The sequence below is a fragment of the Octopus sinensis genome, linkage group LG26 (assembly GCF_006345805.1).
Source record: "Octopus sinensis linkage group LG26, ASM634580v1, whole genome shotgun sequence".
In the NCBI taxonomy this organism is placed as follows: Eukaryota; Metazoa; Mollusca; class Cephalopoda; order Octopoda; family Octopodidae; genus Octopus; species Octopus sinensis.
The window spans coordinates 10,155,515-10,179,555 of record NC_043022.1 but is presented as its reverse complement, the minus strand read 5'-3'; the positions used below and the strand labels follow the sequence as shown (position 1 = coordinate 10,179,555).

The window sequence follows — 24,041 nt, the reverse complement described above, 5'->3', positions numbered from 1 at the left end:
AGCCCATCTTTTATGCCAAGACAAAACAATGTATATGATAACACCTCCAATCAGTTAAGATCAGAAGCCATGAGAGCCACTGCCTGGTACTGTGACAGAGCATATTATTATTATTATTATTATTATTATTATTATTATTATTATTATTATTATTAATTATTATTATTATTATTTATTATTATCATTATTATTATTATTATTATTATTATTATTATTATTATTATTATTACTACTACTACTAAGGCAGTGAGGTGGCTGAGTTGTTAGCATATTGTGCAAAGTGGTATTTTGTCTGTCCTTAGGGTCTGGGTTCAAGTACCACTGAGGTCAACTTTGCTTTCATCATTTCAGGGTCGATAGATCAAGTAGCAGTTGAGCACTGGGGGTTGATGTAATTGATTTTCACCCTCTCCTCAAATTGCTGACCTTGTGCCAAAATTAGAAACCATTATAACACAGTCCTTTTCTCATTCACACACGCCTGTGGGCGGTGCCTGTTTGTATGTTGATCCTTTGGGTAGTATCAGTTTACAGTTATGTAGAATGAGCTTTCACCTTGAACCCCCCAAAACCGTATTGTTTAATACAGAAATGGGGAAAATCTTTTAAGTTACATAATATATATTAAATAGCTGTATTGAAGCTAACTATTAACTGATATGGTTTCATTTCATAAACAGGAGAAAAAATAAAAAATTCTTGCTAAACCTGTTATTTATAAAATACAATTATTCATGAAATTTTAAATAAAATACCATAAAAAAAGAAAAAAATTCTTTTACTGAATAAGCACACCCAGTGTAATCTCTTTAATTTTTAATTATTATTTTTTTTTTCTTTTCATAAAATTTCTTCAGTTTCCCATGTTTTAAACAATGGTAATTCCTTTAAGCAGTTCTATATATCTTTCACTTGTTTCAGTCATTAGACTGTGGCCATGCTGGGGCACCACTTTGAATTTTTTAGTCAAATGAATCCACCCCAGTACTTCTTTTTTATGGATGGTCTCTTTGCCAAACCACTAAGTTACAAGAATACAAACACCGGTTGTCAAAGATTGGGGGGGGGGAGAAACAGAGACAGGGTTTTAGGATTTTAGTCAAACAAATCAACTCCAGTACTTTTGTTTTCCTTAAAGCCTGACACTTATTCTACCATTTTCTTCGGCCAAATTACTAAGTTACAGGGCTGTCAACACACTAATTACAGCTGTCAATTAGTAAGTCAAACACACAGATATATACATATACATACGATGGGTTTCTTTCAGTTTCCATCTACCAAATCCACTCGCAAGGTTTTCTCAGCCCACGGCTATAGTAGGAGACATTTGCACAAGGTGCCGCATTGTGGGACTGAACCCAGAACCATGTAGTTAGGAAGTAAACTTCTTACCATATGGCCATCGCTATAGTAGAGATTTTTATCACTATAACATACTTAATATGTGTGGAATTGAAAAAGCAAAAGCTGTGAATTTTATTCTAGCAAAAAAAACCCTTATAAACATATTGCTTGAAACGACCCCAGAAAGGCCTACAAAGTATTTACAGGTCAGGCCAGGTGTAGGGGCATGTGTCACCATTTATCTTTTATCATTTACTTGTTTCAGTCATTGGACTGTGGCCATGCTGGGACACAGCCTTGGAGAATTTTTGGTCATTTTAAGCCTAGTACTTATTTTATTGGTCTCTTTTGCTAAACTGCTAAGTTATAGGGATGAAAACACACCAGCACTGATTGTCAAGTGGTGGTGGTGGTGGTGGACAAACACAGACACAAATACACACACATATATAAGTTGAGAACACAGATTTAGTGGTAAGACAGTTTGACATCTATTTTTAGCATACAAGGGATCCATATAGTGATCTCCCATACTGTTTATATTTAAATAAAATTCACAGTCGGACGTTATTAGGTATGCTGACCACTAGTTGAAATTGATATTGTTTAGAAGTATTATTTAATAACATTAATTTCTACTCTTATTATATATATATATATATATATATATATATATTATAATAATAATAATGATAATAATAATAATATTAGGGAGTATAAATCCAAACTTACAGGGAAAAATTCAATTTAGTATTAAATCAAATTTTACAATATAAATGTATATAAGTTAGAGAAAAACCACTATTATGTAATTCAAACAATGATAGACATAAATTACACCATATAGAAAAAATAAAATATATGATAAAACATTTATCTAGATCACAAAAAGTACATAATAATAAATAAACAGTATATAATAAGTAGAAAGACTATGTACGTTTCATGGCTATAACGTCAATTCGAATTACAATTAAATTTAAATTAAATCGATCCAAAAACAATTCAATTTAAAAATATAGTCACTCCTCAGGTCAACAATAATAGTAAAATAAATACATATTTTTAATAAATAATCAAACAGAATTAAACAATATTTCTTAAAGAAATAAAAACATGATTCTTCTTATAGAAGAAACTCCATTAACTAAATTTGAAACTGAAAAAGTAGGACCAGGTGTTTGTAATACATTTATCACGTTATAAACCTAGCGTAAAAAAAAATAGAGTAAATAGATAGAAATTCTCTTTACTCTTTTACTTGTTTCAGTCATTCGACTGCAGCCATGCTGGAGCACAGCCTTTAATCGAGCAAATCGACCCCGGGACTTATTCTTTGTAAGCCCAGTACTTATTCTATCGGTCTCTTTTGCCGAACCGCTAAGTGACGGGGACGTAAACACACCAGCATCGGTTGTCAAGCAATGCTAGGGGGACAAACACAGACACACACACACACACACATATATATATACATATATACAACAGGCTTCTTTCAGTTTCCGTCTACCAAATCCACTCACAAGGCATTGGTTGGCCCGGGGCTATAGCAGAAGACACTTGCCCAAGATGCCACACAGTGGGACTGAACCCGGAACCATGTGGTTGGTTAGCAAGCTACTTACCACACAGCCACTCCTGTGGCATTTTATCTGTGAAGATATATCTTAGCTTTGAAAATTATTTAAACAAACTATAGTATATCTTTGGGAAAATATAAGAGTCCAATTATTTAAAAGAAAATACTTAAAATACATCATATACTTAAGTTAAGCTAAATTACTATAAGTTAATCTATATTTATTTATTTATTAAAAAAACATCAAATTTGATCCAATTCTATGTATTTAACCCTATACAAACATGTGTAGACTTCTAATATATCTTATATCAACAATGCTGCAGCCACAACCAAGCAATAATATTTTGTATATATTTCAAAAATATACTCACAAATAATTAAAACTTGTTATATAAGTAAATTAATTTATGTCTATAACTAATATTTCGCTTATTGATAGAATAAACAAAGTACTTATTATTATTATTAAATTCAATAGTATATAAAGAAAAAAACTTTTCATAATATTATAATATTTTACATTACAAACTATTTCAGAAAGCAACTACAAATAATACTTTTAGATTTTAGTTCACTTATAATAATTAAATAATAAGAATAATTAAATAAATGTATGTATCTTAAATTGTAATTAACAAATAAAAAAAATTAGAAATACATATTTTATTTAATCAATAATCATATAAATTTCACCATTATTTCTTAAACAAAATGTATACATATTTTTTTCTAAGATATTTTATAAACTAAAAAATTTTGAATTAAAATCGTATAACTTAACATTTATATGTCTAGATCTAATATTTCGCTTATTGAGGGAATAAATGAAAGTACTTATTATTATTAAATTCAATAGTACATGTGGTAGGTAGCTTGCTTACCAACCACATGGTTCCGGGTTCAGTCCCACTCTGTGGCACCTTGGGCAAGTATCTTCTACTATAGCCTCGGGCTGACCAAAGCCTTGTGAGAGGATTTGGTAGACGGAAACTGAAAGAAGCTTGTATATATATATATATGTTTGTGTGTCTGTGTTTGTTCCCCCAATATCGCTTGACAACCGATGCTGGTGTGTTTACGTCCCTGTAACTTAGCAGTTCAGCAAAATAGACCGATAGAATAAGTACTAGGCTTACAAAGATTAAGTCCTAGGATTGATTTGCTCAACTAAACGCGGTGCTCCAGCATGGCTGCAGTCAAATGACTGAAACAAGTAAAGAGAGTACTACCTATAATATAATATTTTACATTACAAACTATTTCACAAAGCAACCACAGTTAATGCTTTTAGATTTTAGTTCACATATAATGATTATAATAATAAGAATAATTAAATAAATGTACGTATGTAAATTATAATTAACAAATAAAAAAATTAGAAATCCATATTTTGTCAATCAATAAGCATATAAATTACACCATTATTTCTTAAATAAATGGTATACTTATCTTTTCGAAGATATTTTATGAACTAAAAATTTCAAAACTCAAAATGTATTACTTAGCATTTTAAAATTTACTCATGAAGACGTGGCTTAAATAAATAGAACAAATAGATAGAAATATGCATTTTATCAATGAAAATTACAAAATATGTTTTAGCTTTGACAAGAAGAGAATAAAATCACAAAACTACAAGATATCATTAACAGGAAACTTCAAAAGTCCAAATAATTACTACAAAAATATGTAAAATACATAATATACTTAAATGAATTAATATAACTATAATTTAATATATATTCTGTATTACCCTTATACTTATTTACTTGTTTCAGTCATCTAAATGTGGTCATGCTGGAGCACCACCTCCATTCAAACAAATCGAGCCCAAGACCCATTCTATGCAAGCTTGGTACTTATTCTATCGGTCTCAATTTTCAAACCACTAAGTTAATATACTTAAGTTAATCTAAATAACTATAATTTAATCAATATTCATTAATTAAATAAACATCTAAAATTAATCTGATTCTAAATATTTAATAAACCCTATATAAACTCATGTTGACTTATATACAAAACACTACCACAAACCAAAACTACAACATCACAAATACAAAATATGTTTTATTTATCAAATAAATACTCCCAAATAAATCCTCACAACTTATTATATAACTAAATTAATTTATGTCTAAATCTAATATTTCGCTCATTAAGGGAATAAACAAAATACTTACTATTATTATTATTAAATTAAATAGTACATTAAAAAAAAAAAACTTATTACTACCTATTCAATAATATTTTACATTACAAACTATTTTCCAAAGTAATTATACTTAATACTTTTATATTTTAGTTCATATATAATAATTATAATAATAATAATAATAAATTTAACTAATGTATTTTAATTTAACTTTAAAAAAAAAAATGAACGAACCAATGAGTTTAGTTTAATGGCCTACCAATGTATACTATGAGTTTCTTTGCCCTAGGAGTCGGGAAGACACTCGGCAAGAAATGGAAGCAAATTTGAAAGAAGAGGAAAAAAAAGATAACAATAATAATAATAATAATAATTAAATTACTATCATTAATCTATATTCATTAATTAAATTATATATTTATTAAATAAACATCTAAGTTTAATCTAATTCTATTTAATAAACCCTATACAAAACTAGTATTGACTTATAATCAAAATGCTACTACAAAACTACAACCACAACACTATATTAATTAATTTATTTATTTATTTAATAATAAATATTTAATTTAAACTTACTTAATTATGTCATATACAATCACATGCTAATTTATAGTGTTGAATTGGTGCAATTCTTAGTAATAAAAGGTCAACCCTATATAAACCACCCTCCAACTTTACATTTTCTAATTTAAGTTCAGATAATAAATAAATACCTACTAAATCAGTAGCTTGAAACTGAATTGTTTTTGGATCATTTAAATTTAATTGTAATTCAAATTGAATTAGTCTATTTACTAATTATATACTGTTTATTTATTATTATGTACTTTATTGTGATCTAGATAAATGTTTTATCATATATTTTATTTTTTCTATATGGTGTGATTTACGTCTATCATTGTTTGAATTACATAATAGTGGTTATTTCTCTAATTTATATATATATATAAATTCTTTAAAAGAGTGTACAAAACTACTTGGACCAGTTCATGACCTAGAAAGACGCCAAGTTCTGGGAGGGTGGAATCATGAAGCAGCCTCAAATATGACAAAAGGTAGTGGAACAAAATGGACAATATGAGGTTGAGTGTGTACAACTATACTGTCAATGAATTTTACTTAAAAAACGTTACAAACTTTTTTACCAACCCAGTATATATATATCACCTTGATCACCTTGACCGACCAGTCCGTCAGGCGTCCATTTGACACCACTGGTCACAGCACGCTGTCCACTCCTCTCTGGATCGCGCCTTTCTCATCCACGTGATCCCAATCTTCCTCCTGAAATCGTAACTCCACCGTCGTGGAGGTCTTCCGGGTGGTCTTTTCCGCTCACGCGGGTACCACTCGATAACTGTGTGCGTCCACCGATTATCGGTGAGCCGGGCGACGTGTCCAGCCCATCTATACTTGCTGCATGTATACTCTGCGATATATATATATATGTGTGTGTGTATATATGATAAGCTTCTTTCAGTTTCCATTTATCAAATCCACTCACAAGGCATTGGTCAGCCTGACGCTATAGTTGAAAACACTCGTCCTGCAACATCACCAACACCACCATCACAATCACCACTATCAACAACAACATCCAACACTCCAAATACCTTCACAAACAGCCAAGTCCATCTCCACCACCACCACCATTACCATCACCACCATAGCAGTGTGTTTGTGTTGGTCCAGTTGTAGGAAACAACTGCCTGGACAGCCCTGGACTTGGATCATCAAGCATTCCTCAGCCTTCTCTGCACCTCCCAACACACACACACACACACACACACACACACACACTCACTCACTCATCTGCTCTGCCCTCATCACTTCTTCCTCAAAAACTTTTATATGAGAAAATTCAAGGTGAAAGAGACATGAAAATGTCAATAGTATTCAAAGCAGCTCAACACAACATAGCTGTACACACACACACACACATGCCTGAAGGGCGCACCTGAAAGACAGACAGATCAGGTCACAGGCAGCGTTATTAGTAGTAGTGGTGGTGGTGGTGGTGTTGGCGGTGGTCTTGTTGATATTGGTGTTGGGAGTGGATGGGCATTGTTTTAGTTTTTCTGTTGATATTGGCAGTGGTGGTGGTGGTGGTGGGTGTCATGGTGATGGTGGCGGTGTTAATTATGTGGTTAGTATTGATGGTGGTAGTGGTGGCGGTGATGGTAGTATCGTCATTGCTTTCATTCTCTATAATAGCTCAGGTTGTAGTGGTGATGGTGGTGGCGGCGATGGCAACAACACAGGGAAGGATGATTTAAGTGCTTTATATAAATGGAATGCAAGAAATATCTGTTCACACCTCAATGCTCCAAATTTGAATGAGAGCCAAACTGGAAACTATACCGTATCAGTTGTTGTTGTTATTGGGTTGTAAGTCAGCCTCTATCGAGCCAGAATTATGAAGAATTTTTAGTCGAATGATTCAACCCCAGCACTTTTATTTTATTTAATTTTTTTTTTAAGCCTGGTACTTACTCTATTGGTCCCTTTGCCAAATTGCTAAGTTATGGGGACATAAACACACCAACACCTGTTGTCAAGCGGTGGAGGAGGGTAAACACAGACACAAAGCCACACACACGGATATATATGAAGGAGTGCTGAAAAGTTCCTGGCTTTGGGAAAAAGAAAATACAGTTAATTATGGTTTTATTCATGTACTTTTATTGCATGAGTTCAAGCTTGGGTACAATGCCTCCCAAACTGCAGCCAATATCAACAGAGCATGGGGAGAGTGACCCCCAGGTGATCACACAGTACGAAGGTGGTTTCAGAAATTCTGGAGTGGTGATGAGAGCCCTGAAGATGAAGAAGGTAGAGGACGGTCATACAGTCTTGACAATGAACAACTGAATGCAATTGTTGAACAAAACCCACATCAAAGTGTCAGAGAAATGTCTCAGGCACTTGGTGTCGGTATTGCAACAGTCTCACGCAATCTGCAGAAGATTGGTAAGGTGAATAAGCTCGATAAATGAGTACTGTATGTGCTCAATGAAAATCAAAAATTCAGCATTTTGAAGTGTGCTCGATGCTTTTTCTGCGAAACACCAATGATCCTTTTTTACGACCGAATAGTCATTTGTGAGGAAAAGCGGATCCTTTATGATAACCGTAAACAATCAGGTCAATGGCTTGATCATGATGCCCCCCCCCCCAAACATTTCCCAAAGCCTAAGTTGCATCAGCAAAAGATTATGGTGACTTTCTAGTAGTCTGCAATTGGTGTTATCCATTACAGCTTTCTGGAAGCCAATCAGAGCAATACAGCAGAGGTTTACTGCAATTAACTAGCTGAAACGCATGCTCACTTGCCAAAAATGAGACCTACATTAGTGAATCGGCATGGCCCAATTCTGCTCCACCATAATGCAAAGCCACATGTTGCAAGAATGACGCTGCAGAAACTCAAAGACTCGGGAGACGAAACTTTACCACATCCTCCATATTCTCCTGATCTTTCACCCACTGACTACCATTTTTTAAGCATTTAAATACGTTTTTAAGTGAAAAAACTTTCAGGTCCAAACCAGAGGTGGAATCAGCTTTCAAAGATTTCTTAGCATCAAAGCCAATAAGTTTTTATCAAAGAGGCATAAATAATCTCGTTGATCGATGGCAGAGATGCAGAGATGTTCATGGCTCATACCTTGACTAATCAAAACATTTCTATTGTTAATTTTTCCAGAATAAAATTATATTTCTGAAATCAGCTATTATTTTCGGAACAACCTAATAAGAGAGACGATTTATATTTTCGTCAAAAATTTTATAGCCATATTGTACATCATCAAGCAATTTCAAAAGAGGTATTAAGGCTAGACAAGAGAGGAGTGGTGATAGAGAGTCAACCTGGAAAATACATGAAATTCTTACTTCCCTATCACTGAAAGATTCATTGTCATTATTCAAAGTCAATGTTGTTTTCCATGATCTCATACTTACAGATGAGAAGTTTCACAGAGTAGGTTCTATATTATAAATTATTATTATTATTATTTCCCAGATTATAATGGACTTTTACAATGAGACGTATGCGGAGAGAAGCGATAGTGCTCCATCAAAGGAGTTTATAACTATGCAGTGGTCCCTCACTGTATCACTGTTTGTTGCGTTTGGCATGATTGGATCTTTTGTATCAGGAATGATGGCTGATCGATTTGGGAGGTAAGTAACTTCAATGTTTATCAAAGAATTCTTATTTCTAATGGGGGTTTTATTTAAAAGTAACCACTAAATTTGGATTTTGTTTTTTGTTTTGTTCTTTTAATATAATTTATTTTGTCACTCTTCTTCATTCAGGAAGAAAAGTATGTTGTTAATTACGGTAATTATGTTTCTGGCTGCCATTACTGGTGGAATCACGAAAACTGCTAAGGCTCCAGAATGTCTTATGATATCCAGAATGTTAGTTGGTCTTCACAGTGGTAAGTAGTGGCTCTTTATTGTTATTATTACAGCTACTGTAGTAGTAGTAGTAGTAGTAGTAGTAGTCATTGTGGTCGTCTTTGTTGTCCTCATTGTAGTAGTAGCAGCAGTAGTAGTAGTGCTATACTTGTTACTAGATAGGATCAAGAAACAAGTGTGACCATCTTGTGGTGCCCCTCAAAAGCACTCAAGAATTTTCAGCCTTAGTTATGCTGTGAAGGGCTGTTTATCCTTAGTCATTGAGATACCTCTGATATGATGCATAACCATTTATCTATCATCTAAAGGTGTTTATCCTCTTTCAAGGCATTTGGCCTATTGACTAGGGGTATTCAGCTCAGTCATAATGTAATGAGTTCAATTCCGGGCTGTGCATTGTGTCCTAGAACAAGACATTTTATTCCTCATTGCTCCAGTCCAGTCAGCTGGCAAAAATGAGTTGTACCTGTAATTCAAAGGGCCAGCTTGTCACACTCAGTGTCACATTGAATCTCCCTGAGAGCTCATTAAGGGTACGCATGTCTGTGGAGTGCTCATCCACTTGCAAATTAATTTCATGAGCAAGCTACTCAGTTGATCATAATCCTATCAACTGGAACATTCATTGTCTTAATCGGCAGAGAGCCAGGCTATTTGTCCTCTTTAAAGATCCCTATCTCATCAGTTGAGAATGGAGTGGTGTGAATGATGTAATCATAGAGTACCAAAAGCACAAGTTCCACTGGGCCAGATATGTCACATGGTTCAAAGACTACAGGGGGACCTGTGCAGTTGCCGAGTGGTATCCAAGAGATCAGAAGAGGCCATTTGGAAAACAATGGCTCATTCAAGACAGAATTATAGGCACATTGTGACCATCAGAGTATAACAGTATCTGATGGTCTGATCAATACAGTGCTACCATGTTATATATCATATTATATTATATTACATATTATATACATGTGTGTATGTATATATCTATATCTATTGCAACTGCCTCTGACGAGCACAGGGATACAGAATCACACTGTTACCTAACACTCCGTTGAACCCTAGTGTGAAACTGACTGGTCAAATTGGCCATCATGGATATATAATAATGTACACTTCAATTAAAATATGTATGTTTAGTTAAGATATTCAGGTAGTGGTAGTAGTAGGTGGTGGTGATTTTGGTTGTAGTAGTGATGGTAATGTTAGTTGTGTACATAGCAGTTAGTGCTGATGCTGGTGGTGTTGGTGGAGTGAAGAGCTAGGAGTGGGATAACTTTCTATTGTTTTCATTTTTAAAGACAACCTCTTTCCCACCTATAATCTTTTTGTGTGCAGAGGAGGCAACTCCATTGCTAATTATTTTTAATTGCCTTTTTATGTTTTCCTTATTAATAACACAAATACTAAGCCCAACTGTGTCTCTGTTTATCTATTTGTATCCCACCATGTAATTATTTCTAGTTAGCTTTCTGATGCTCCCTGCTTGACACCAACCTAAATGCCTATCTTTCCGGCTATTTGTCAATCTATCTATGTCTGTCTATCTACCTGTCTTTCTGTTTGTCTGCCTGTCAGTCTGTCTGTCTATCTACCTGTCTTTCTGTTTGTCTGCCTCTATTTACCTGTCTGTCAGTCTCTCTCTGTCCATCAGTCTGTCTATCTATGTCTGTCTATCTACCTGTCTTTCTGTTTGTCTGCCTCTATTTACCTGTCTGTCAGTCTCTCTCTGTCCATCAGTCTGTCTATCTATGTCTGTCTATCTACCTGTCTTTCTGTTTGTCTGCCTCTATTTACCTGTCTGTCAGTCTCTCTCTGTCCATCAGTCTGTCTATCTATGTCTGTCTATCTACCTGTCTTTCTGTTTGTCTGCCTCTATTTACCTGTCTGTCAGTCTCTCTCTGTCCATCAGTCTGTCTATCTATGTCTGTCTATCTACCTGTCTTTCCGTTTGTCTGCCTCTGTTTGCCTGTCTGTCAGTCTCTCTGTCCATCAGTCTATCTATCTGCCTATCCATCTTCTATACTTCGGTCTATCTGTCTTCTATACCAGTGTTCTGCAACTGGTGTGCCTCAGTGTAACCTGAATATAATTTTTCCTCCTATACTTTTAGTTATATTTTTAGCTCAGATGTGCAGCCAAATTTTGAAAAGAATCTAAGTGTACTGCAAATAAAGAAAAGGTTGCGGAACACTGAGCTGTACATCAGTCTATCTGTCTTCTCTATCTCGGTCTATGTGTCTGTCTTTCTATCTATTTGCCTATCTACCGCATTACACATTTCTTACTACATTTTTTAATGCTCCTTACTCTAAATCTGCTCACACTAACTTAACTATTGTTTGCTTTCATTTTACCTCAACACTAATAAACTCCTAACTTCAAAGTAGCAGCTAGACCTCACAGTAATAAACTCCCAGCTTCCTTTAAAACTGGAGTCTCAAATAACCACAAGCTACCAGCGAAACTTCTCCATCAACAAACTTCATGTCTTTATAACTGTTAACCTCACAATCCAGTGGAAGCGATTTTGTTTTGTCACTTAACCTTCTCTATATAACAGCCAAATCTGGTCTATTATTATATTTCAGGTGTCAATATTGGTCTGGCATCACTGTATCTTGCTGAGATTGCACCAAAAGAAATCCGTGGTGCTGTTGGAACATGTCACCAGTTGGCCATCACTATTGGCATTTTGCTAGCCCAAATTCTGGGTCTAGAGGAGCTTATGGGTATGTATCTTCTATCTTTTATTCTGCTGATCCTCTTAGTTCACATTTTTTTTCTTTGTACTGTTAATGGTGTGGAGGCACATGGCTTAGTGGTCAGGGTGTTGCACTGACAATCACAAGATAATGGTTTCAATTTCTGGACAAGGCAATGCGTTGTGTTCTTGAGCGAAACCTTTCATTTCATGTTGCTCCAGTCCATTCAGCTGGTAAAAATTAGTAATCCAGCAACAGATCAGCATCCTGTTGAGGGTGGGGAATATATGTGCTGCAGAAAAAAAGAGTCTGGGAAACCAGCCTTATGAGCCTATGGCTTGGGAAGGACCCCCATTGGTAACAGTAAATGTTGATATGAGAAGGGTCCTTAATAAGTCAGTAATAACCTAACCTGTTTACTATCAACCTCTGGAAGAATGAAAGGCAAAGTTGACCTCAATGGGACTCGAACTCAGGGAACACAAGGAAACAGAATAAATACCAAGAAGGTATTACATCCGATACTCTCACCACTCTGCCAATTTTGCAGGTTTAGTTATATATAGGTGGGGAAAGAAAAAATGTAGAACTTCATAGTAATAAGCTCCCAACTTCCTTTAAAACTGGGGTCTCAAATGGCCACAAGGTACCAGCAACACTTCACCATCAACAAACTTCAGCTCTTTAAAACTGTTGACCTTAGAATCTAATGAAAGTGATTTTGTTTTTTCACTTGACCTTCTCTGTATAACAGCCATGTTGTGCCTGAAGAGGGCAACTATATGGTACTTAAATACCAACTCCCTGTTGGACACTTGTTGTCGTCATCATCATCATCATCATCATCATGGCCATGCACAACCAGAGCTGTGGTGACCATGTTCTTCTATTGGTCTTCATTTGATCTATTAGTGTCCTCATCATCATCATCAAAATACACAAGAGCTGTGGTAACCACATTCATTCATTGGTCTTCTATTAGCCTCTTGTTATTTTGTCATCATAAGTCTGATACTTATTTTGTTGTTATCCTATTGCTGAACTGCTAAGTTATTGGAATGTAAACAAACCAACAGTGATTGCAAAGTGGTGGTGGGGACAAACACAAGCACAAAAATACACATACATAGATATATATATATATATATATATATATAAAAGACGAAGGCATATATATATATGTATGTATATATGTATATTATGAGAGTGTGTGTGTGTGTTATTTAATAAACACAATATATGATTTTATCTGCTACTATTAGTTTCATGTGTTGAGAACATGCTAAACATTGTTTTATAACATGTCTGGTGTCCCAGTGCAATCATCAGACACTACCCATGTAGGCAGTGTCTGGTGATTGTGCTCTGGCACACCAGGCATGATATAATGTTTGGCATGTTCTCAGCACATAAAATAGTAGCCCATAAAAACATATATTGTGTTTATTAAATAATATTTATCTCCCACCAGATGGTGTCTATCACAGAACAGTACACTATATATATATATAAATATATATATATATAAATATATATATATATATATATATATATATATATATATATATATATATATATATATATATATATATAATGTTATCATGAAAACCATGAGTCTTGTGAAGTACAGCTACCCAGTGCTTCATGGCTGAAACAATTTACTTTGCCATTTTTCAAGTTGAGTACAAGACCATTTGTCTGTTGCTTTCATTTATGGGCTTGTTTCAGTTTCCATCTTCCAATGCACTTACAAGACTTTGGTTAGCCGTTGCTATAGTAGAAGACACTTGCCCAAGGTGCTGTGCAGTGGGACTGAACCCAAGATCACGTGGTGTTGAAGCAAGCTGCTTGCCACACAGCCACTCCCACACCTATTCTCTAATACTCTAACAATTCTGCCAGTCAACTTTTCTATTGATGTTGTATACCTCTATTGTTGTATGCTGTATTCCTTTATTGGTCAGTTATTCTGTTGCAGGAACTCCTGACCTCTGGCCAATGCTGTTTGCTTTTGTGGCATTCCCCACTTTGGTCACTTTAGTTCTGTTGCCATTCTGTCCCGAAAGTCCGCGCTATTTGGCCGTCAAGAAGCAGCAAATACCAGAAGCTGAAGCAGGTATAGTGATGTAGTCTACTTCTATTTCGTTGTAATCATTTGTTCACCCAGCAACTCTATGCGTAACACTGTATATGTGACCCTGTGTAGCCATTGGTTAACCCTGTGTCTATACACCAACACAGTGTAGCCACTGATTGACCCAGTGACTCTTGTCCCTTGTTGCCTAGTGATTCTATGATATACATAGTCCCTAGTTGACCCAGTGACTCTAGTAACACTATGTAGTTCCTAGTTGATCCAGTGACACTATATAGTCCCTAGTTAACCCAGTGATTCTATAAAACACTATGTAGCCCCAAGGTGACCCACTAAGACTATACATCCCCTAGTTGTCCCAGTGACTCTATAATGATATACATAGTCATCAGTTTCAAGTGACACTATGTAGTCCCTATTCTATAATGATAGTATATAAACCCTGGTTAACCCAGTGATTCTATTGTACACTATGTAGCCCCAAAGTTGACCCAATAACTATATAACCCTTTGTTGACTCAGTAAGTCTGTAGCGATATACATACTTCAGGTGCTACAGTGACACTATGTAGCCCCCAATGTTGACCCAATAACACTATATAGCCTTTGTTGACCCAGTAAGTCTAGAGTAACACAGTCATCAGGTGCTACAGTGACATCATGTAGCTCCAAAGTTGACCCAATAACACAAAATAGCCCTTTGTTAAATCAATAAGATTTTCTATGTAGCCCCCAAAACACTACACAGTCCCTTGTTGACCCAGTAAAGCTAGAGCAACACTATATAGCCTCTAGTTGACCCAGTGACATTATGCAGCCCTAAAGTTGACCCAGTGATTCTACAGTACATTCTTCATCATCATCGTTTAATGTCTGCTTTCCATGCTGGCATGGGTTGGACGGTTTGACTGTAAACTGATAAGCCAGGGAGCTGCACCAAGTTCCAATCTGATTTGGCAAGGTTTCTATGGCTGGATGCCCTTCCTAATGCCAACCACTCCAAAAGTGTGGTGGATGCTTTTTATGTGCCACCAGCACAAGTACCATTGATGTGACACTGACATCAGCCACAACTACAATCTCACTTGCTTTGACAGGTCTACACAGCACGGTACATCACCAAATGCCTCAGTCACCTGTCACTGCTTCCATGAGATCCAATGCTCAAATGGTGCTTTTTACATACCAGTCAGATGACACTGGCATTGGCCACAAGCACGGTCTCACTTGGCTTGACGGGTCTTCTCAAGTAACCCCAAATTGACCCAGTGACTCGATAGTGGCACTATGTTGTTATCAGTTGACTGTATGGCTATACAGGTACACTGTGTAGCCATCAGTTAACCTTGTGATTCTATTGGGATATTACAGTTATTGTTGACCCAACGATTCTATAGTGATTGGGTTTATTTAAATGTGTAAATTATGAATGAGAGTTGGGGTGAAAACAGTGAGAGAGAGAGAAAGAATAATGCTACAGTTAAGAACTGTGTGTATAGCATATGTGTCTATATAGTGTGTGTATGTATGTTGATTGTATTGCGCATGTGTGATCATACTCATATGTGGTGTGTGTATATATATATATATATATATATATATGTGGATGCGCAATAGCCCAGTAGTTAGGGCAGCGGACTCGCGGTTTTGATTCCCAGACCAGGTGTTGTGTGTGTTTATTGAGCGAAAACACTTAAAAGCTCCACAAGGCTCTGGCAGGGGGTGGTGGCGACCCCTGTTGTACTCTTTCACCCCGACTTTCTCTCACTCTCTCTTCCTGTTTCTTGAGTAACGCTGCGATGGACTGGCGTCCCGTCCAGGTGGGGGGGGGAAGACATATGCCACAGAAACCGGGCCCATGAGCCTGGCTAGGCTTGAAAAGGGCGACGTTACGTTATATATATATAGTGTGCATGTGTGTATCAGTGCATGCATTTGTATGGTTGTGTGTGTTAGAGTAACGTAGTGTTTGTATGTATGTAGTGTATTATTTTTGCATAACCGTGTGTGTGTGTGTACTATAGAAACTGAGTTTCATTCCTTAACAAGTCACATCCCACACTTCTCTACCTCGTTTCTTCCCTGCCTTCCTCTTGCCAATATTTCACAGACATTCCTATCCCTTCCTCATCTTCACCCTTTATTTAGTTCTTTTTTTTTTTTCTTTTAAACATGATTCTTCTCTTCTTTACAGCTCTTCGTAAACTGCGAGGTGTTTCCGATGTTAGCGACGAGGTCGAGGAAATGAGACTGGAAGCTAGCAAATCGGTTGAGAAACCTTTTAAGGTCAAAGAACTCTTGGTTTCGCCAGTCCACCGAATCCCCATTTTGGTTGCTTGTTTGATGATGGTTTTTCAACAATGGTCTGGGATTAATGCAGTAAGTACTCCTTACAGTACTCCCTGTCTGATTGATTAATGCAGTAAGCCTTCCTCTAGTCCTGTTGTACTCCTTGTTTAATGATGGTCTTTGATGATGAGCTTTCAACATTGGTCTAGAATCAGTGTAAACATACCCCTGTGATACTCTTTGTTTAATTCCTGGCGCAATTTTGCCTTCAGAGTATCGAATGAAACTTAAAACTTTGGTTGCCTTAATTTGGGGTCACCCTGTATATACATGTATGTATATGTGTGTGTGTGGTTTGGTCCAGTCCGGTCAGGTCTTTGAGTTGTGTCTTGTCGCCTTATGTCTGGACTGGTCTTTGTGTTGTATTTTGTTGTATTGTACTGTGTCGTATTGTATTGTATCGTATTGTATTGTGTCATATAAAAATGTGTCATATTGTGTTGTATTGTTATATTGTAATTTATTGTCATATTGCGTCATATAGTATTGTTTCATATTGTATTGTGTTGTACCATATTGTATTGTATTATGTCATATTGTATTGTATTTTATTATTGTGTCATATTGTATCGCATTGTATTCATGTAAGGTTTGTGGTTGTGCTGGAGACTGATCAGGCTAAGCCATGCCCAGAAGGTCTTTTGGCAGAGTGGACAGGGATTAGTGGTGATAATTGGATTTGATGTTGGCTGGTCTGGCCTTGGTGTTCAACAAGCTACCTTCTACAGGGTCATTTGACCTGCTAGAAGTGCCAGCCAAATTTCCCTGAAATTACACTATACTATGCTAAATTAAGTCAGGGCACACTGTCAATTTAAAGTTATATATAAACAAAAACACAAAATAATATACATTTTAGATGTAGGTATGATTATATGGTTAAGAGGTTCAGTTCAAAACCATTTGCCCAAGGTGCTGTTCACTGGATTTGAACACAAATCAGTGATAGCAAAGTGAACTTATGGACCATACAGCCATGCTTGTGCCTCTTTTCATCATCAATTGGTTGGTCAGTCCATCCGAGTGTCCTGACCTAATTTAACACGGTATAGTGTGATTTCAGGGAAATTTGGCTACTACTTCTAGCAGATCAAATAGCTATTTCAACACCAAGACCAGACCAGACCAATCAACATCAAATCCAATTATCACCACCAATCCATGCCCGGGCCAGAGCAGTTACCAATACACCCACAAACCCCAACCCGAGGATGGCTAGATGGCCCTTGTTACTCCGATGGACAAACATTCATATAGGAGGAAAATATCATTCTGCAGCAATACAACAGACTGACCAGAAAATATCCCTGCCAGAAAACATTTCTCTCCTCACCCTCTTCCTTACAATTTTTGATTCATTCCTTCCATGTGGGTTGTGCGTTACTTACGGAAGGCATGATAGAGTGAGAAAGGAAGGGCTGGCAGTATTTTTGGTTACATATATAGATGTACTTGCTTCAGCTCTCCATTATAACAATGATATTAACCACTGAATTAATGTTAACTTTTCATCATTATTTAGATATTTTTGCTGTTGATAACAATAACATTTATCGAATCTTTCTTTCTCCATTCTTTCCACAACTGCTTACACCCAACTGATATTGATGATGATGATGATTGATGACAATGATAACAGTGATTATTATCATTATCATTATCATTATTATAATTATTACTGAATCTTCTTTCATTCTTTCCACAGGTATTTGCATACTCCCAATTTATCTTTACCCAAGCTCAGTTGGATCAGAAAGCCATTCCTTATGCTATTGTTGGGACTGGAGTGACAAATGTCTTTGCTACCATCATTGTGGTAAGTAAATTCTAGCCAAACACTGCCATCAACACTACTACCACCAGTTCCGGTACACAAGCACCACTGCCACATAACTATTTATTATCTAAGTCCCACTCTCATCAGTCAATCACAAATGAAATATTTCATTTATAGACAACTGATGAAGGTGCTGCATATGTAACTAATTGTTATGTAAGCTCTTGAAACACATGTATTAAATGCATTTGAAGGAATAATTAATTTGTGATAATTTCTAATGGTATTCATATGTGTACAAATGTATTTATATGTATATATACACACACACAAACACACACATGTATTTGTGACTTAGGCTGAAATTACACATTTGAATATACACAGCATATATTTGCTACACACCATTACACATGTACACACTCACACATGCACTTGCTCATTTAATAAAATAGAATCTCTTTTGGTTTCTCTCCCTTTTTAGATACCATTGATGGAGAAACTCGGCCGACGTCCCCTGTTGCTTTCTCCAACTGCTATAATGGCCCTAGCTATGCTTATACTTTCAATATTTCTGAATATACAAGAAGGTTACGAAGATGAAGTAAGTTTTCTTTTCTTCTTGGACTAACACAGATTTTCTAGTGATTTCCATTTTCTTACAGCAACTGTTCAAAAGATTCTAGACATGTATTGTGCTGGTACACTGATTGTCAGATAAATAAACATACATTGTTCTGGAACAGAAATTGTCAGATATATTGGGTTGTCCGGAAAGTTCGTGCCGATTTATAGTAGCTTACTTTTCGACTTATTTTAGAACATGGTTGAGTCCATAAAACAGGATTTGACTACACCTCCATTTAGAGCACAGCTTAAACTATCTTTTTGTGAAGTACTAAAGAATGACCTCAGGACACTGAACCTTTGAGGCGAGATGACAAAGGACTAAGATGCCTGACACCTTGCTGTACTCAAGAAGACCCATACTCTGCAGCAGAAGCATTAAGACCAGTCCTTCTGGTGGTGTAAAGCACTCGTGGTGGTGCCATGTAAAAGTGCCTGGGTAGTGCCACTTAAAAACACCCGTATCTATGTCTATGTATGTGTGTCAATGTTTGTCCCCCACCACTACTTGACAACCTGTGTTAGTGTGTTTACATCCCCGTAACTTACCAGTTTGGCAGAGACCAATAGAATAAGTACCAAGCTTGAAAAGTAAATGCATTCTGTGATCAATTCATTCAACTAAAAATTCAAGGCATGGTCCCAGTATGAGGACTGAAACAAGTAAAAGACATAAGAGAGACGTTCTAATGTTTGAGTTATATACTATTTTATATTATATGTGTTCTTATGTACTAAATACTATGCATACTGCCTCTGTGTACTACCCATCTGTTCTGCCTTTTATTTCAGAAAGCTCCAAGCTGGATGGGTTACGTCAGTATCATCATTATGTTAGTCTATATCATTGGCTTTGCTGTTGGCCTGGGTAAGTATTTGTTGATCTAGCAAAAATACATACACACATTCGGCCTGTGCAAAATTTTAGGTCCAATAACAAAACAAAATAGACTCTCTCCACCCTACTGACATGATTCAGAGACAAGCCAAAGCAAGATGTCTCATACCAATATGGTTTTCAGGCTCAAGAGTGTGAGAATGCCATGACCCCAAGTGCAAGCAAAAGATCCCCAAAATGTCCAGTGTCATTCCTTGCTTACCTAGTTTTATATCAGTGACCTTTTTCCATGATACATGCTTTAACAAAAGCCAAGAGCTGCCTCACTTTTGTTTGTTACTTCTCGAGCCATCCCTGGCTCATAAGGGCCGGTTTCCTTGGCGTATAGGTTCCCCACCTGGACGGGACGCCGGTCCGTCGCAGGTGAGCTGCTTGCTGCAGGAGGAAAGAGTGAGAGAAAGTTGTGGCAAATGAGTCGGCAGGGGTTCGCCATTACCTTCTACCGGAGCGGCGTGGAGCTTAAGTGTTTCACATATCGCCCGGTCTGAGATTTGAACCTGCGGTCCCTTGACTGCAAGTCTGCTGCTCTAACCACTAAACCATGTGCCTCCACCAGCTGCCTCACTCCCAGTGGTCCACTAGCATGCTAGACACCAACTGGGGGCTTCTGAATGGCCATGCTGTTGATAGATAGCACTGTGTAACATAATTTTTTCCCATTTAATTACTCCTAGAAATAATGGAAATGTGCCGTTTCTGTCGAACTTTGTCTTTGTTACATTTATTCAAACCCCAAAGAATTTCTTTCAACACATGGCCATGGTGCTCTCCCACTACTCCTGCTCATGATCAGAGGTGCACACATTGTCAGCCACTAAGGGACATGCTCATATGGTTGAAGTCAAGCAATTGACAAGCATATCTGTGGTATTGAGCAGAATATTAGCTATAGTGATACTTTTGCTTCAGTAACTCAGCACTGAATCTGTCAGAAATGGTCAGTTTCAAAACATTGATGTCCAGGTGACAAAAGCAACGTTTGAAGGGAATAGTAGCCATTTCCTTTGATAGAAGCAAGTAGGAAATAACACTTACTGACCAAAGACAAAGAAAAAAAAAAAAATTTTGTTACACAGTGAAGTCATTGAACTTACACTAGGTTCATCTGTCCTTTTAAGAAGTCATGTTTTTAGTCCTGCTGGACTTCTAGCAATGCTACACGCTAGGCAGGCCTGGTGGGGGTGCTGGTTTGGTCACTGTGGATTCCACATTACTATTAGCACTCTTAGAGACCTCACAAATGACATATATACATTCATGCACACACACACACATATATATGTATGTATACATGCTCATCTGATGGCCACCACTACGTAATGATCCATATCATCATCATGAATCAATGAATAGCAATCTCTGTAGTTGCTCAGTCTGCTAGGAATAGCAGTCAAATTTCTCTGAAACTACAACATAATTAATAAAAAAAATAGAATAACAATGTATAATATATTCCAGTGTCCATTACTCCTGTAAAGAAAGTGACTGGATGGCCATGGTTTGAATAACTTTGGTCATCAATCTGGTCAGTCAGGGTTGGGCTGATGCTGGCACTTCATGACCACTACCACCACCACCACAGCATAATGCTCATCATGTTTATTTTATATCTTTCAGGTCCTATTCCGTTCAATATTGTGTCTGAGTTGTTCACACAAGGACCTCGTGCTGCTGCAATGTCCATGTCATTGGTGTTTAACTGGGTTACAAACTTCATCCTCCTGCTGACTTTTCCCTTCTTACAGGTAATTCATCCTTTATAACTTCATCAAGTAGACCATACTCATTTTGTCTAACAGGCCTTGCTCCTTTCATCTAATATTCCTTCCTTACTTCATGTAGCAGATCCTGCTCATTTCATCTAGTAGATCTTGCTCACTTCATCTAGCAGCTCTTGCTCACTCCATCTAGCAGATCTTGCTCATTCCATCTAGCAGATGTTGCTCACTGCACCAAGCAGATCTTGTTCAGTTCATCTAGTAGATTTTGCTCACTCCATCTAGCAGATCTTGCTCACTTCACCAAGCAGATCTTGTTCAGTTCATCTAGTAGATGTTGCTCACTTCATGTAGCAGATCTTGCTCACTTCACCAAGCAGATCTTGTTCAGTTCATCTAGCAGATGTTGCCCACTTCATCTAGCAGAACCTGCTCACTTCATCTAGTAGATCTTGCTCACTTCACCAAGCAGATCATGTTCCTTCATCTAGCAGATCTTGCTCAGTTTATCGAGCAGATCTTCCTTAGTTCACCCAGCAGATCCTGCTCATTCATGTAGTAGATCTTGTTCACTCAAGCAGATCATGCTCACTTCATCTAGATCTTGCTCATTTCATTTAGCAGATCTTCCTTACTTCATCTAGTAGATCTTGTTCACTTCACCTGATAGATTTTACTTCATCTAGCAAACCTTACACATTTCATTTACCAGAGCACAAACATAAATAATTAAACATTCTGAAAAAAAAAAAAAGAGGGATATTTGCCATTATAAGCACCAATTTAAGAGAAAACAAATATGATCTATCTCACAGATGAGGCTTGAATGATAGGACTGTTGATTGTCAGGTAACTGCATAAATTCCACTGCAGTTAGTGTGTATTTTGAAATAGTTATGACTATAAATGATCGTCTTATAGTCTAACTGTTCCATTTTATGTATTCCAATTCCACTGACGTCAACTTTGCCTTTCATCCTTTTGGGGTCGATAAATTAAGTACCAGTTACACAATGGGGTCGATGTAATCGACTTAATCTGTTTGTCCCCTCTATGTTTAGCCCCTTGTGAGCAATAAAGAAATAAGAAAAGTTGAGCTAGTAGAAAAAAAATTCCTCCATTAACTTAGACTGTGTACTCCCCTATATAAGAGATGGTTTTTAGATTGTTCAGGAGGATTTAGTTGATATGTTGAATGACAATAATCTCAATGGAAGCTCTTTTCCTGACTGACTTAAAGATGTAGCAGATTCCAAACAGAATAGCTGGATGACCAAGTAGACATCACGGCCAAGCCACAGTAGTCTCACGTGATTGGCCAATTAACCGGCATTGACTGGCTGGTTTGTTTCCTGAAGGACATTTATTATATTAGGTGACTATATCTATGTAGATGAACCCCTGATTGATTTGTATGGACCATGAATGATTTAGTGACATTTCGGGGTGTTTGTGGAGCTCCACAAACATTTTCCACTATTACATTGAACAGGTTGGGTGATTATATAACAGTGTAAATTTATCTAAGTCTGTATACTGTGAGAGAAAAGGTAGTACTGACGTCATCTTTTCTTGATATAGATACTGTGTAAATTATTTATGCTATGTAAGTAGCTCTTAGAAATATACCAGGTGTTTCCTTGAAAAATAAATTCTGAAACATATTTATAACCTAAAATATGGAAAAAATGAAATAAATAGGGCAGGAAACAGGATGCAGAGTAGATTAGATTTTAGGGTGTAGAAGGGGAGATTTAGTAAAATATTTAGATAATTAGCCAAGTTAATATATATCTAGATTTATATATATATATATATACTGTTGTGTCTGGGGAGAGTCATTCTTTTTTGGTGCCTTATAATTTAACACACTCACTGGTAAAATTTCAACTTATTTATTTTTATTTTTCTAAAATTTTCATTGTCTTGCAACCTTTTCAATCAATAGTTGTTGACTGTCCGTTACTCACACTGCTTTCCTTTTTGTTTGTTTGTGTGCATGTCTGAGTGTGTGTGTTTTGCAACTATGTACTGTGTTTGTATGTATGGATGTGCATCTCCATATGTGGGGATATGTGTCTCCATATGTGTTCTTGTGTGAAGTAAAGTGTGTGTGTATATATGATCATGTGTTTCAGTCTCCATTTGCATATGTGTGCTTGTTTGTTCATATAACCTATGTAACTATCCGTCTGTATGTTGATCTGTTTTCTTTCATATCCATATGCTTACATATATATATATATATATATATGTATATATATTCATACATCCACACACACACACATACATACATCTATCTACATAACAGCCCACTGACTATTCTACTCTACCTGTTTAAACTGTGGGTATGATATCTACTATGT

The 24,041-nt window shown here is 36.4% G+C and overlaps 1 protein-coding gene and 1 long non-coding RNA gene across 5 annotated transcripts in view; one reads left to right on the top strand and one right to left on the bottom strand.

Moving 5' to 3' along the window:
* LOC115224771 (solute carrier family 2, facilitated glucose transporter member 3-like) overlaps positions 1–24,041 on the top strand; it is an 89,096-nt gene that overhangs the window by 63,879 nt on the left and 1,176 nt on the right. For all 4 annotated transcript variants that reach the window (XM_036513582.1, XM_036513583.1, XM_036513584.1 and 1 more), the window contains 9 exons: positions 9,112–9,272; positions 9,408–9,532; positions 12,098–12,238; positions 14,190–14,327; positions 16,501–16,685; positions 18,361–18,471; positions 18,917–19,036; positions 19,852–19,927; positions 21,575–21,702. In XM_036513582.1, coding sequence (XP_036369475.1) covers positions 9,112–9,272; positions 9,408–9,532; positions 12,098–12,238; positions 14,190–14,327; positions 16,501–16,685; positions 18,361–18,471; positions 18,917–19,036; positions 19,852–19,927; positions 21,575–21,702 — 1,185 coding nt within the window. The remainder of the gene's footprint in view (positions 1–9,111; positions 9,273–9,407; positions 9,533–12,097; positions 12,239–14,189; positions 14,328–16,500; positions 16,686–18,360; positions 18,472–18,916; positions 19,037–19,851; positions 19,928–21,574; positions 21,703–24,041) is intronic.
* The window catches only part of LOC118767993, a 13,333-nt gene continuing 4,056 nt past the window's right edge, over positions 14,765–24,041 (bottom strand). The window contains exons 2-3 of the long non-coding RNA XR_005003913.1: positions 18,238–18,242; positions 14,765–14,776 (exon numbers count right to left, since the gene is read on the bottom strand). This is a non-coding gene — a long non-coding RNA (uncharacterized LOC118767993). The remainder of the gene's footprint in view (positions 14,777–18,237; positions 18,243–24,041) is intronic.